Raw genomic sequence first — 14,437 nt, 5'->3', positions numbered from 1 at the left:
ATATGAATATATATATTAAGACTTAGATAAATATACGTACGTATGCATATACTTATTATATTATATATAACTTGCATATTAATGTATAGGAACAGCTGCCCAAAAGTGACTTAAGATAGTTGTGAAAACAAAATATACATAAATATTTTGTATACTACAACAAAAAAGCAATTTGCGCATAATTTTAAGTAATTTAGTTATTTAAAATAAATATAATGCATACAAGCTATGCTAATTTCAATTCATTGCCAATTTTACAAAAGTCAAGCATTTTAAACAAATATTTTAAAATGCAATATATATTAAATTTTAAGGATGGATGTATAAAATATTTGTTCAAACACCGTGACCAAACTATATGACTGACTAAGCGTGGAACTTTTAAGTGATTGCCCAAGAAGAAAATATTAAATGCTTAACAATAAAATAGTAGCGCGAGCTCTTTCTAACTCGCCAGGCACTCACTGCCTATAAAACTAAACAAAAACTTTTGGCATTACTTTTGCTAGCATATAGTAGTAGGATACATAAGATAATACTTAAAGCGTAACTTAGTTAAGAGAGTGTTTAAAGCTCAGCTCGTTTGTAGCTTATGTCGATTCAGATCGGTGATGAAGTCAACATTTTTGGGATTGTTGAAGAAGAGCAGCTCCATGAGACGCGTGCTGCCCAGCGAGTTGGCCTTGGTGCCCAGGCACATGTTGTACTGTGGCGCATCCAGCGAGACATCACAGTTGATATCGTGATAGACGTGCACCAGCGTCGGATCTGGCGCACGAAAAACGGAAAGGCGACGCCACTGCTCGGCAGCTTCGTTATAGTCCTGCGGCAGTTCGGCGGTGTTGACCAAAAAGCCGCGTTGACGCGTGCCCACGCGCACAATCTTCTCCAGAAACTTGACATCCTCCAAGCCCCAGCCGGTAATGTCCTTGTCAAAGCCATCGATGTCCTCATCGAGTATATCCGATTTGTATATAGCGCAAATGCCAAAGCCAAACTGACGAAAGTAGCCATGCTCATCATCAATGGGTATGTCCTCCGAGCTGCTGCTGCTGCTGCTGCTCGCGCCGCGTTCGCCATGACGCTTGGGATCGTATTGACTAAAGACTATGGGCAAATAGACTTGGCGACCACGTTGCGTATGCATGCGCACGCGCTCCAGCGTCTGCACACCGAACAGCATGTCGACATCAATGAACAGCATAATGTCCTGCGGCTCTATGTAGGATGAGCGTGCAGCCATGTCCAGCGCAACGCCGCGTGAGAATTCGTCACTGCGTTTTATATAATTAATTTGCTTGTAAATGTGCCGCTTGCGCAGCTGACGCAGCAGCTCCAAATGCGCTGACAGCTCCTGGCCAAAGATGACAACCAGCAGCTCGCAATGCTGATCCGCCTGCAAACAGACGCGCTCATAGTTGCGCAGAAAGCGCTCAAACGTAGCCAAACGCCCAGCAATGGGCAGCACCATAACAATCTTGTCCGGCGTAGGCGCCAGCAGCTTGAAGTGACTATTCAGACGCGCAATGCCGCTGTGCAGCAGACTGCCGAGCAAACCTGGTGGGGACAACACTTGGAGCATACAGTTGGCATTGCTTGCTTATTAAACTTCACCACTTACTCTGCTGCAGCGTAACATTATAGAAATCCTCATCGAGCTCCTTGACAAAAATGCCCGTAAAGGCGCGTTGAACATACAAATGACGACGCACGGCCACTGTCATCTTCTTGCCACGATATTTCTTATACGTCAGCAGCAGATCCAAAATGAGATCCTGACCATGCAGCGCATCCAGTCGCTGATAGCCGTAGAGCAGTTCACGGAACTCAATAATGCGTCCGCGTTGGCGTGAATAATAGTTAATGTTCTCCATAACTTCAGTGAACACATCCTCCAAACCCTCGCGCATAGCAGAGTCAATCTTTTGCTTGGGATTCGATGCGCCCACAGAGTACAAACTGCGCGCAATGAAACTCCAGTCCAGCAGCTCCGATGTGCTGCCCGGCACAAACTTGTTCAGCTCCGGACTAATACCTGCAAGAAAGAGATAGAGACAGAGAGAGAGAGTTAGTAAAGTAGCCGCTGGCAAACTTGTCAGTTAATCATTCATACTCTATAAAGACATATATAGACAGAAACATGTACGGCGTGGAGTTGATGCTGCTGCTCAGCATGGCGACTGTTTGTGCTGGGCGTGGCGGCAGTGTGGCGGAGCGTAATGCCAGCTATTGGCTGCAGCAGGCGCAGCATCAACTTGCAACGCGTCTGGAGCGCATGCGCGATGCGGGCGTTGGGGATATGCACATGGCCAAGAATGTCATCATGCTGCTGGGCGATGGGCTGTCGATAACAACGCATACAGCTGCAAGAATATTGAAGGGTCAGTATGGCGGCGCCAGTGGCGAGGAGAGTCAGCTGGCTGTCGAGTCCTTTCCGTATTCTGGCTTTAGCAAAACTTACTGCACCGACAGCCAGACGGCGGATTCGGCCTGCGCGGCAACTGCTTGCCTGGCTGGCATTAAGACCAACTATGGCAGCATTGGGCAATCGGAGCAGGGCACACATGTCAACTCCATACTGCAGTGGGCACAGATGGCAGGCAAGGCTACGGGTGTGGTAACGACTACGCGTCTGACGGACGCCAGTCCAGCGGCTGCCTATGCGCATGTCAAGCAGCGTTCCCAGGAGCTGGATATTGCGCGTCAGCTTATAGAGGAGCTGCCGGGACGCCAGCTGGATGTCATACTGGGCGGCGGTTTGGGTAAGTTTGCCAGCGAGCGTAAGGATGGACGTGATTTGGTGCAGGAATGGCTGCAAGCCAATCCGGATGGCTGTTTTGCACGCTCGCTGGACTCGCTGCATGCCTGCAGTGAGCGCAATGGCAGCCTGCTGGGCGTCTTTAGTGACAATCACATGGCCTATCATCTGGCGGCGCCTGTAGATCAACCGCGTCTGAAGGATCTTACAGCCATGGCCATTGAGCGTCTGGCGGAGCAGAGCAACTATGGCTACTTTGTGTTCATCGAGGGCGGACGCATAGATCATGGACATCATGAAACGCGTGCGGGTTACGCCTTGGATGAGATGCTGGAATTCGATGCTGCCATTGAGACGGCCATGCAGCTAACAGATTCAAGGGAAACGCTCATTGTGGTCACAGCTGATCATTCGCATACCTTAAGCATGTCTGGCGATGCTATGCGTGGCACGCCCATTTTAGGACTCGACGAGAGCCAACGTGATCTAGACGGTGTGCCCTATAGCACGCTCAACTATGCGCTGGGCAAATGGCAGAGCCTTAACAAGGACGGCAAACGCGAGAATCCAGCGCCGTTTTTAAGCAAGAGTAAGTAATAAATGCAGTGCCAAGTCAAATGCCAATGCTAACCTTTGTGCTATTTATAGCCTCTTATACTCCCAGTTACATACGCGCCAAGGGTGCGCATTCTGGCGAGGACGTCGCCATCTTTGCTCAAGGGCCGCAGTCGCATCTTTTTAGCGGTGTCATGGAGCAAAATCTGCTGCCACATTTGATGGCTTACGCCGCCTGCTTGGGCCAAGGCGTCACCTTGTGCAATGATCCACATTAGGTTTAGCAATTATTTTAATTTTTCGCACTTAACTACTGTGTAAATTGTTTGTTTTTGCTGTTAATTTCAAAATGAAAGCGTCTATTGTGAACTGGCAAACTTGTGCTTTACTGTGAATTTCCTAGTATTTTTCCCTATTGTGAATACGCAAGCCGCCACTGCATTTTTGCTGCTAATTGGCAACGCCACGATCAGTCATTGGCAAGTTGGTTAGTTGGCAACGCGTGCCAGTTGAATTTTAACGGCAAATGCCAAACGTTTGGTAAAATAAAATAAATATAAACTTACCCAATATATTGTGATCTTCAAAGTGTCGTTTGCCTGTGTCACTGTGCGGCACGGCAGCTGGCGATACACTGGGCAACATATTGGTGCTATCATCGGGCACATCCAGATACTTGGCCATATTTCTTATGTCGCGATGCAGCAGCATGGACTCCTGCCGCAGCTCATCAGCCTTGATGCCCTGTATATAGGAGTGCAGACGATACATCAGTGGTGCCTGCTTAATCGGATGTAGTGTAATGGCATTGTGGATCTCCTTGCGCTTAAGCTTGCCCGTATAGGCATTGCGTCCGCTGGAATTGTGGCGCAAGATGTACTGCATCTGTATAGCGAGAGTTGAAGCTTAAGACTTTTTAAATACTGTGCACTTTAAACTCACTTCATAATTCCAGGTGCAGGGTATGCCAGCAAACTTTTGCACACAACGTCCCACTTCCACATCCTCATGCGTGCTATAGAGATTCTTCAGGCAGGTGGGAATATGTGGCGCCACACGACGCAACGTTTCGCTGCTCAATATAACACCCGGACCGCCCATGCAAAAGTTCTCATCAAACTCCAGTGAGAGCAGACCAAACTCCTCGCTATTGCCCTGACCAGCTTGGCCAATAAACTGCGGCTTGGAGCTGTCTATGGAGCGCAGAAAGCGCTCTAGCTTATCCGGCTCCATGTAGACATCGTCATCAGCGCGTATAAACCACTCGAAGCGATCAATGAAATGCTCGTACATGTAGTAAAGCATCATAAAGGATTTCTTCTGCGGCGGATAGCGATCGTCCACATTCTTGAGCCCCACCACAGGCAGCTCGTCCGAGTAGCTGCCCTCCGAGCTGAAGAACGCTATGCGTCCGGGCACCTCCTTGCCCCATGTATCATACACAGCACGCGCACGCCCCTCGATAAAGTTCTTGGCCGTCATGACGCCCACAAACACAAGATTACGCTGCGAATTCTGTATGGTGTCCTCGTCATTGAGGCCAATTATCTCATGTGGCGTCTTTTGATTCGTTGGCCGTATGCTGCAGCGCTTGACAATCTCCAGGGCGCGATAGTTCTTCAGCACGGTGCCAATGCAGAGGCCCAGCGCAATGCCAAAGCAGGCGATGATCAGCGTCTTGCGCTTCGTCATTGTGTGTTGCAGCATTTTTGCAATGAGATAAACGGACGGACAGACAGACGACTCAATGGCTTAGCTGTAGCAGCGTCTGTGCATGAGGCTGACTATAAAGAAATAAAGGAAATGAATCAGTAACTGAATCTTTCAACGAATTGGGCTTTAATGGCGCGTGCTAGAGAACGACAATGTGCTTTATAACTCTTTGGTTGCGGCTTAAGCGAATTTTAAATACGCTACACACATACAAATTATAGAAATTAACTCAAGCAATTTCAATGTATTTTTATACTCATTCGAGAAATCTTAAGTACCTGCACGCAATTTAGAGTATTCGTTAAGCTTTCAACTTTTAATGAACTAAATGTTTGAGTATAATACTCATGCAAGGTTTTCGTGGAACTGTTTGCTCTCTATCGCCCGCACACACATAGACGCAAACACACGCACACACACATGCATACCTATTGACGTTAGTTAAACAATTTTATAGTTTATGTACAAAGCGACGTAGCCGTGCCACTTGCAAGATGATGCGAATACCACATAGGGGGCTGCATGCCTGGTTACTTGAGCTGAGATTGAAAATAAAGGCAGACAGCCCTGGCAGACATATAGACAGACAGCTGATCAGCTAAATTTAGAGACATGTGTAAATTGAATATTGTACGAAGGCAACAATTGCTGCCACTTGAGGCAGCACAGCGGGAGGAGCGGGAGCGGGAGCGGGAGCGGAGGGCAGCAGCAGCATCAGCTTGCAAAGCGTCTCAACTATCATCTACATGCTATACACATACACATGTACATCTATTTCTTTTTGCTGTTCATTCTGGTTTGCTTTACCGCACATAAAATGCTAATTAAATAAACAAACAGATCAGCAAACTATTTGATCTAGAAATATAGCATATAGTACATACATACTATAATCTGTTATATCTATGCCTGTGGGGCTATGTTCGAAATTCGCATCGATTGCGAGTTTGTTTTCGAATTTTAAAAACAATTTTCTGCCACTCTTTCGTTTTTACCTGCGCGGTCAGTCACTCTCACTTAATAATTATGTGTGTGTCTCAATTATGCAATTCTCTATCGCTGTGTAGTTCATTGGAACGCTTTGTTTATAATAGATAATAAATTCCATTTCATTGATTTTCTATATACACCACACAGCTGCGCGTGTGTATATAGATACAGATAATATTTAGCAATAGATCAAGCGCTATGCGGTTCAATATGCTTTAGCTGTATTCATAACTTAAATATAGAGCTTGTGACGCTTTGACTTCACTAGAGTTTGGAAATAAGATATATGAATCAGGTGATTGCGCTGAATATGAGACAAGTTCACTCACCTGTTGCTTTAGCCTCCAATATTGTTAATGCAGAGGCAAGCAGATTTTAATAATTTTTATTTCGCTTCTTTTTTTTTTGAGACTGCTCGCAAGTCGTCGATTATTATCAGTACCCCACCCCCCTTTACGGGTTAATATTTTATGATCGTCGCAATCTCAAGTTTGTCTGCTTGTCTTAATGGAAGACGCAGGAAATATGTGCGAGACAGCCTATGTACATTTGCATGTGTTGGTGAGCAAGAATGAAGAGAGAGTATTGTGCGATATGAAATGAATTTGTTTAGCAGGCCAAACAGTTTAATTCGTCGAAACTGTTGACAATTAGACGACGACGCCGTGGCGGCAATTAAACTGTTGGGCTTTCAACACACACACACACACACACACACTTATAACACGCACACATACACATTTATGCGGGCAGAAAGCCATGTGCTGTTTAATTATTTTTAGCAGTTGTTGTTATTGTTGCTGCCGCTGTTGTTACGACGATAAGTTAGCAAAGGTCGAGCTGCAAGACTTTAACACACACACACATTAAAAAAAAAAAACATGCACATGCATGTCAGCAACAAGTTGTTTCGAACAAGTTTTTATTAATTACTTTTTTGAACGCAACTACATATTTGCAATTTATATGTTTTAAACATATTCATTGAATTTTCACTTTTGCCCTTTGATTCTTCAAAAGCATAAACAATATACACGAAAATTTAGCCGCTCACCGTTGTGTTGCCTCGATCGCGCTTGTTGTTATACTCAGTGCTGCCGTCTTCGCTTTTTTCCCGTCAAATCTAGCACTTTTTGAACAAAAAATTGCGGGAAGCGCCGCTGTTAATCTTATCTCTGCTATATTACAGGTGAAATCGATTAGATGCGTTGGGCATAGGGCTGCCAGATCATTGAAAAAGCATCACAAAAAGCAACGGTAAATTTTGTAAATGAGTGTGAAAAAGTTTATGTGATCACGTGCAATGCTGTATATATTGTTTAATAAAGGTTATAAGTGAAAAAGAGTAAGTAAATTTGCTTGAAATGAAGCTGCTGTGTCTGCTGCTGTGCGTTTATTGTGCGCAGAGCAGCGGCGCTGGCAGCGCCAAAACGCTGGCACAACAGCGCGCCGAAGTTGAAAAGCTGCGCGGCGAGCTAAACGAAGCCTTTGAAGCTGGTGAACCAGAGCCGGTAAGTAGACATGCTGATTGCTAAATAGACAATGAAGGTGGAATTGTTTTCGATAGGAGGGCGTTATAGTGCAGCCAGGCTGGACGCAGAAGACAGCGGGACAGCAAGCGACGCCTAGCAAGGTGGTGGTAAATGAAAGTAATTTAAAGGCAGCGCAGCAGCTGCGCCAAGAGATAAACCAAGCAGTGCGCCAGCAGGGCCAGACACAAGAGGTGAAAGAGCTGGAAGCGGCCATCAAAGCCAAAACTGCAGCAGCAGAAAAAGATTCAGCATTGGGTAGTGCGCAGCAGGAAATGCTGGGCGCTGCACAAGAGGACGATCCGCAGTTGCAGACAAATGTTGTAGATGCTGCAGCGCTGGACATAGACTTGGAGCAGTTGCAACAATTGGAGCTATCAAAGCGGCGCACACGCGAAATGCTGCAGTTGAGCCGCATAGAGGAAGAGATGCAATTTGAACTCGGCGTAGATGTGCAGCAATGGCTACAGTTTATGCAAAATGGCAGTGTCTATTTACTAGGCAGACGCAGTAACGATTTGTTAGTGCTGCAGTGGCAAGAGCAAAACTTTCAAACTATAGGCGCGCTGCCACTGCCGGCAGAAGTGACCACGCTGATCAGCTGGGAGTTGCCGCAGGGCAGCGTGCTGCTGTTGGCGAGTGAACAGCAATTGCTTTGGCAACGCCTGCAATTGCAGCCCCTGGAGTTGCAGCCAATTTGGCAATGGCCTTTGGGCAATAGCATCGAGAAGCTACTGCCCTTTGCCTGGGACAACCGCGACTACCTGGCGTTGGTGCAACAGCAGACGCTTAGCATTTATGCTTACAATATGAGTGCCTTGGAGTTTTGGATTGTGCAGCGTTTGCGCATGGAGGCGCCCATAACAACGCTGGCTGTGCTTGATACGGCACGAGAGCTACTACTAGCCGTAGGCCAGCCGGAACAGGCTTTAATCTATGCACAACAGTCGGGTGAGCTCACTTGGCAGCTGCGTCAGCGTTTGGCAGCGCCACAGCTGCTGGACATTGAAGCTTTTCAAATGGGTGGACGCAGTTACTTGGCGCTGGGCGGACAGCAGCCACAGATTCTGGCCTATGTGCAGGGCCAGCTGCTGCCACGCACGCTGCTTGGGCAGAACTTTGGACATGTGGAACGTTTTCTTGCTGTGCCCGTGCGCAGCTATAGAGATGATCTACTGCTGTTGGTGCAACATCGCGTGCACTTTGATACGCACTCGCTGCTGCAGCTGGAGGTGCTCATCTGGAATGGCGAGGCATTTGAGGCCAGTCTGCCACCGCCTTGTGTATTGGGCGCACAGACACGCTATGGCGCCAGCTGCCTGTTGGATGAACAACGTGAGGCGGGCTTGAAGGGCGCCACGCTGCTGCGCCAGCAGCAAATGCCTATGATGCTGCTAGTGCCACGCCAGGCGGCACCTTCGGGACTGTTTCGCTTGCACACACAGCTGCTGCCACGCAACTCGGAGCTGCATGATCTGCAAGAGATCTACGACTTTATGCGTCAATGGCTGCAGGAGCAGGATAAAGAGCTGGCAGCCATGCAAAGCGAACTGCAGCAACTGCACACGCCGCTGCTTGTCAATGAGGGCGCGCACATAGAGCAGCTGTTTGTCAATGATTTGCCTTGGACTGAGGCGGATGCGCAGTTGGATCTGCACACGCTGCTACAGGACATACGTGTGCTTAAGGATCAACTACCAGCTACGGGAGCACGCGATAAGCGTCAACCGCAGTCACATGCACAAATATTCCCGTATCACTATGAACAGCTAGATGTGGACTATGTGCTGGCGGAGCAGCTCAGCTTGCAGCGCTGGAACGATTTGCCTTTCTATGTGCAGAATGCTACGTTGCAGTTCAATGGCAGCCTCAATGTGCAACAGCTGCAGGTGCTGCAACCTCGCGTGCTGCCACAAGCTGCTGCCGCCAAGCCAAGCTCCAATCAATTGCAACGCTTGCTACTCAAGGGCAATCTGGACTGCAAGTTTATCAACGGCATCGAGTGGCACAAGTTCAATCAGAATTTGGTCTGGCGTCGTGAGCCTTTACATCTGTCCCAGCTGCTAGTACAAGGTGTAAGTTAATGCTCGTTAACAAAATATAACTTAATTCATATTTTTTCTTTGTACTTGCAGCCCATTGTCTTTGAGGACTCGCTGCACTTGAGTTCGCTGAATGAGCTAAGCTTTCCAGATGATTATCTCTGGTCCCAGGGCAGCGCCACGACAGTGGTGCATGCACCCAAGCAGTTTACCCAGACGCTCTGTAAGCTTCGCTCTACACTCTGCTGCAGCAAATAATTGTTATTTTAATTTTAGCTGTTAATGCTTTGGACACTGTTGGCGCCATCAATGGACGCGATCCGTTAGACGCTATTACGCTCAGCGATGATCAGGAGTGGCCAGGCTTGGTAAGCTTCAGCCAGCTGGAGGTAAGCGAGCAGCTGCAGGTGAGTAATAAAGCAATATAATTTAATACTTACTAAAGCGTTTGTAATCAATGCAGTTAAATGGCAGCGCACAGGGTCGAGAGTTTGAGGATGCGCCACTGAATCCTACACTGCAGGAAGCGCAGCATATAACAGCTGGCTGTCACTTTGCCAAGCTGTTGGTGCAGGGTCCACTGCGTCTGCGTGGCTTGCTGGACAACAGCAGCTTTGAAGCGCTGCTAGGCGATTTAGCACAGCGTCAAGCGGATGCCAATGAGGAAATAGTGATAGCTGGCTTGAAGCAGATTGAAAAGCTTGCACTGCCTGTGGATGCGCATGTGGCTGATGGACAAGTAAGCGGCATACCGCTGGAGCAATTTGTCACCAAGCATACAACTCAACAATTGGATGGATTAAGCAGTCTGGCCGGCTTTGTCTACTTTCATAGATTAAATGTAAGCGGCAGCTACGATGGCGTGCAGCTGGAGCAACTGCAGCGTGAAGCTTTGCGCGTGGATGCGCCACTTAAAGCGTCGAGCACACGTTTGCGCTTTGAGCAGGCGCCGCAGGTAGCACAACTCGAAGTAATTGACAGCTTGAATGATGTGGCATTGACGGATTATCAAACGCTATTGGAGCCAGTGCACTTACAGTCTGCGCACTTTGACAACTTGCAGGCCGCGCAGCTGAACGTGCAGCAAGATGTAACAGGTGCAGCAAAGCTCAATGGTCAAACGCTGCAGCAACTGCTAAAGCAACAGCAGACGTTGCCAAGTTTGCTGCAAGTGCAGGACTTGATTTTACCCAATGGCGTGCAGGCGGCGCAGCTGCAGGGATTGCAGGCAGAGCTGTTGCTTAACTTTCTGCAACAGCTGGACGAGTTGCCACTGCTCATTTTACATGGACAGCTGCAAGTGCAGCATATAACAGTACAGGGCGCAGTGCAGGCGTTAGCAGGCATCAATGGACATGACTTGGCGCAGCTGCAACGTGATGTGGTCTGGCTGGATCGAGAGCAAGAGCTGCACACAAGCTGGCGCTTTGAGCAGCCTGTGAGCTTTGCCAGCGACTTGTCACTCAATGGCAGCTACAATGAGCTGCATTTGCTGCCCGAGGTGATGCAGGATGTAGTCTGGCGCTCAGAGCAGCCGCTGACTATAGTGGGCACCAAGCGATTTACCGGTCACTTGCAAGTGTTGGAGCAACTGCAGCTGCATGGCTTGAACGGTGTGCCCATGGAACATGTAGCCCACACACTAAAGCCTTTGGTATTCCAAGGTAATGTTAGCTTGGCAGCCGCTCTAAATGTGCATGAGCTGCAGCTGCTGGGCGAACTTAATGGCCACTCACTAGAGCCGCTGCAGGAAAAGCTTAGCTATTCCACGGAATACCAACAATTTGTAGTACGTGGTGTGGTGCCATTGCCAGCTTTGGAGCTTGAAGAGCTTACTGTGCTAGGACATCTAGGCAATCGCAGCTACGAGCCTCTGCAGCAATTCTTTGACAATTTGGTTTACAAGTCCGAAACGAATCCTTTAATAACATCACCCAAGATCTTCAATGGGCGCGTTAGCTTGGAAGGCGGTGTGCATGTGCAGCAACTTAATGGCGTCAACCTAACGCAGCTGCTGCCCCAGCTTATATACCTAGATGAAGCCGAGGTGACTATAACATCACCCGTGCGCTTTATGGCGCCCATTAGCATGAAACAGCTTGAAGTGTCGCATCTCTCCTTGCCTGGACATTTACTAAACGGCTGCAACATTACCGACTGGATATACGATACAGTGCGCGTGGATAAAAACTGGGAGGCAACAGGTTTAAACATGACATGCATTAAATTACATAAATTTATTTATACATTAATGTCCTTGCAGTGCCGCTAAGCTTTGCCGCAGGCTCGTTGGATTACAATGCCTTGGAAGTCTCACAGCTGAATCACCTGAATCTCAGTAATCTGATTACATTGCATACGCCACAGGAGCTTAGCATGCCGCTGTTGGCCAAGGAGCTGCATCTGACTGGAGGTCAAGTGGTTTTCACAGGTTTGGTCAATGAACAATATAATCTAACTGAAGAGTACGCCAACACACTACTGGTAAGTCCAACTGCTGACGGGAGACTAATTTATTTTGTTACAAATAATATCAAATTCGTTTTCAAAAAATCGATCAACATAATAACAAAATATCGAATCAAAATGATCAGCCACTTATCAAACAAATATGTATCGATAAGTGCTCGCACACTATTGTTTTGTGGATGATACGTGCTAAATTCGCATTGAAAGCTTGCGGATGACAGTGTAGTCATTCTGCTGCGGCTATAACGGAACTTTTTAAATAACTTGGCACATGTGCTTGCAAAATTAAATATTTAAAATCTGTTTTTGCTTTAATAACACATTTTTGTGCTTTGCAGACGGAATCTCCGCATGTGCAGCGCGTGGAGACGCCGCTAGTACTGCAGTCCATTGATGTGACTGGCAATGTTTATGCCAGCGCGCCCGTTAATGGCAATGCACAACTCAATCTTAGCGATGTGGCCAGCAGTCAGGAAGCAGAACTGGTATTACAAACTCCCATTTACTTTTCAAGACTGTTGGCGCCCGAGTTGCTCAGTCAGCAGCAGCAATTGAATGGCTTTGATTTCACGTCGTGGCATAGCAACAGCTTGTGGTCCAAGGGACGCGCAACGCAGCGGATTAGCGGCAATTGGAGCGTGCGCTGGCTGCGCGTGAAGCAGGCGCCAGAGAATGCTGAAATACGACAACGCAGGCAATTGGATGCAGTAGCCTGGCGACAGAACTTTGGCGAGCTGTGCCAGCGCATAGGCAGGCTCTTTGGACTGCTGCCCTATAAACTGACGCAGCTGAGAAGCCAATTTGCGATTAAGCAGACAGCACAGCAGCGGGATTTGAGACGCGTGCTGTTGCTGCAGGATGGTAACTATTTGTTATTGAATGAGCAGGGCTGTTGGACGCGCGTCTATCGCTGGAATGGCACAGGTTACAAAGCATTGGCGGCCTTTGAGAGCGGACCAGTGGATGAATTGTGGGAGCTGGAAGCAGTGGACAACAATAGCTTTAGCTTTGTGACGAGAAATCAAATGGCAGAGCAGTCGAATTGCAGCAACAGGCAGCAGCTACAAAGCTGGCGATTGGCTGGAGAGCAGCTAGAGATGTTAAAGATGCCCAAGGAGAAGTTTAAGCAGCTGCAAGTGGAGCAGCCATTGGATATGGAGCAACCCTGGCATAGCGTGCGTTATATAAACGCGTCACAAGTGGAGTCAGACACTGCTGCTGGCTATAGCCCCCAACAGTTGGTTATACTGCGTCAGCGTCTGCTGCAGCAGCTCAGCTTTCGACTGCAGACGGAGGTGAGCATAACACAGCTTAGCATACCCGAGCGCGATCTTTACGAGGATGAGCAGCTGCTGGAGCAAGTATTGAATCTTATGACGCAGCTGCCGCAGTTGAACACATTGCCGCTGCCCAATACTCCAGCACGTGTGTTGGCCTGGCGCAGTGTACAGCTTACATGGCAGGCGCTGGAGGAGCTGCAGGCCTTGGAGCAGCGTTATAATGCAACTCAGGAGCAGCAGCAGCAGCAAGCGCAACTGCAGCAATTTATGCTGCAGCTGTTGGACTTAGCCTACGAACCTGGTCAGGATGACAGCAGTCAGCTGCATGATGTCATAGCGCGTCTGCGCGAGCTACAAGCCAAACTGGAGGTGGACCAAGAGGCGCCTGTATCATCCTCGAGCAGCGAGCAGAGCACGCAATTGCCGCAGTCGGCGCAGGCCTGGCGCAGCGTAGAAACCATACGCTTGGATGTGGGTCGTGGTCAGCAAACGCATGCGCTCTATGCGCGTCTCACTCTGCCCATTACAATGCCAATGCCAAGCATTGCTCATGTCCAGCTTTATTATGGCAACGGCTCGCTTTTCCAGACGCTGCCCGCCGCGGACAAGGCACGTCATCTTGTCCAGCTACGCGTGCGTGAGGAAACGTTGCTGGCCTTTGTGGAGCACTGCTGCCAGGTGCGCGTCTTCATCTATCGTGGCCTGCAAGGATTTGTGCCCTTTGCACAGTTCCAAGCGCCATTCCAGGTGCTGCAGTTGCTCATGCTGCGTCTGCCGCTCTCACATGCGCCTGGAGCACGTTACATGCTCGCTGTAGCGCAGCCACGTCAGCTGAGCTTCTATGAGCTGCTTGTGCCCGGACTGCTGGAGCCTTGGCTGCATTGCAACTAAGTCTAGCTTATACTAGTTTATGTCTATTGCCTTTGTTGTTACACATTTATTATAATTTGTTTATAGAAGCACAAATTGTTAATCAAACCTATGTACATAACAAGTTGTTAGTTGAATCACGCTGTATTTGTTGTAAATAAAATGTTGGATTTTTGCTAAAAAGAAAGTTCGTTGCTTTAGTCATTTTGGGCTTGCGTTGTGCATGGGCAA

At 48.1% G+C, this 14,437-nt stretch overlaps 3 protein-coding genes across 7 annotated transcripts; 2 read left to right on the top strand and 1 right to left on the bottom strand.

Annotated features, from left to right (window-relative positions):
- Positions 1–288: 288 nt before the first annotated feature.
- On the bottom strand, positions 289–7,098 carry LOC108607011 (chondroitin sulfate synthase 1). Of its 5 annotated transcripts, none has more exons than XM_017997593.2 (6): positions 7,071–7,089; positions 6,346–6,555; positions 4,256–5,097; positions 3,880–4,198; positions 1,622–2,035; positions 289–1,572 (listed from the first exon to the last, which is right to left on the bottom strand). In XM_017997593.2, exons 3-6 carry the CDS (start codon positions 5,018–5,020, stop codon positions 575–577), a joined length of 2,496 nt encoding a protein of 831 aa, XP_017853082.1. In that variant the 5' UTR covers positions 5,021–5,097; positions 6,346–6,555; positions 7,071–7,089; the 3' UTR covers positions 289–574. The 5 variants fall into 5 exon arrangements, with proteins under 5 accessions (XP_017853082.1, XP_017853081.1, XP_017853083.1 ...); XM_017997592.2 differs by lacking the exon at positions 7,071–7,089 and adding an exon at positions 6,950–7,006; XM_017997594.2 differs by lacking the exon at positions 6,346–6,555 and having other exon boundaries at positions 7,071–7,098.
- On the top strand, positions 2,099–3,706 carry LOC108607013 (alkaline phosphatase, tissue-nonspecific isozyme). Its single transcript, XM_017997596.2, has 2 exons — positions 2,099–3,347; positions 3,407–3,706. Exons 1-2 carry the CDS (start codon positions 2,141–2,143, stop codon positions 3,589–3,591), a joined length of 1,392 nt encoding a protein of 463 aa, XP_017853085.1. The 5' UTR covers positions 2,099–2,140; the 3' UTR covers positions 3,592–3,706.
- Positions 7,099–7,380: 282 nt separating the features above from the next.
- On the top strand, positions 7,381–14,376 carry LOC108604948. Its single transcript, XM_017994518.1, has 7 exons — positions 7,381–7,527; positions 7,584–9,620; positions 9,681–9,810; positions 9,864–9,994; positions 10,051–11,791; positions 11,851–12,107; positions 12,395–14,376. The coding sequence occupies exons 1-7, from the start codon at positions 7,381–7,383 to the stop codon at positions 14,225–14,227; spliced, it is 6,276 nt and encodes a 2,091-aa protein (XP_017850007.1). The 3' UTR covers positions 14,228–14,376.
- Positions 14,377–14,437: the final 61 nt, after the last annotated feature.

Source organism: Drosophila busckii, chromosome X (assembly GCF_011750605.1).
Source record: "Drosophila busckii strain San Diego stock center, stock number 13000-0081.31 chromosome X, ASM1175060v1, whole genome shotgun sequence".
Taxonomy (NCBI): Eukaryota; Metazoa; Arthropoda; class Insecta; order Diptera; family Drosophilidae; genus Drosophila; species Drosophila busckii.
Note: the sequence above shows the minus strand (reverse complement) of the source record. Positions and strands in the feature narration are given on the sequence as shown.

Excerpts from the sequence above, each read along its gene's own strand:
- LOC108607013 (XM_017997596.2), top strand. The coding sequence starts at position 2,141 with ATGTACGGCGTGGAGTTGATGCTGCTGCTCAGCATGGCGACTGTTTGT. Across the intron at positions 3,348-3,406 it reads AGCGCCGTTTTTAAGCAAGA|CCTCTTATACTCCCAGTTAC; the intron begins GTAAGTAATAAA and ends TGCTATTTATAG.
- LOC108607011 (XM_017997594.2), bottom strand. The coding sequence starts at position 5,020 with ATGCTGCAACACACAATGACGAAGCGCAAGACGCTGATCATCGCCTGC. Across the intron at positions 4,199-4,255 it reads CCTGCACCTGGAATTATGAA|ATGCAGTACATCTTGCGCCA; the intron begins GTGAGTTTAAAG and ends CTCGCTATACAG. Across the intron at positions 1,573-1,621 it reads TAATGTTACGCTGCAGCAGA|TGTTGTCCCCACCAGGTTTG; the intron begins GTAAGTGGTGAA and ends GTATGCTCCAAG.
- LOC108604948 (XM_017994518.1), top strand. The coding sequence starts at position 7,381 with ATGAAGCTGCTGTGTCTGCTGCTGTGCGTTTATTGTGCGCAGAGCAGC. Across the intron at positions 11,792-11,850 it reads TAAAAACTGGGAGGCAACAG|TGCCGCTAAGCTTTGCCGCA; the intron begins GTTTAAACATGA and ends ATGTCCTTGCAG. Across the intron at positions 12,108-12,394 it reads ACGGGAGACTAATTTATTTT|ACGGAATCTCCGCATGTGCA; the intron begins GTTACAAATAAT and ends TGTGCTTTGCAG.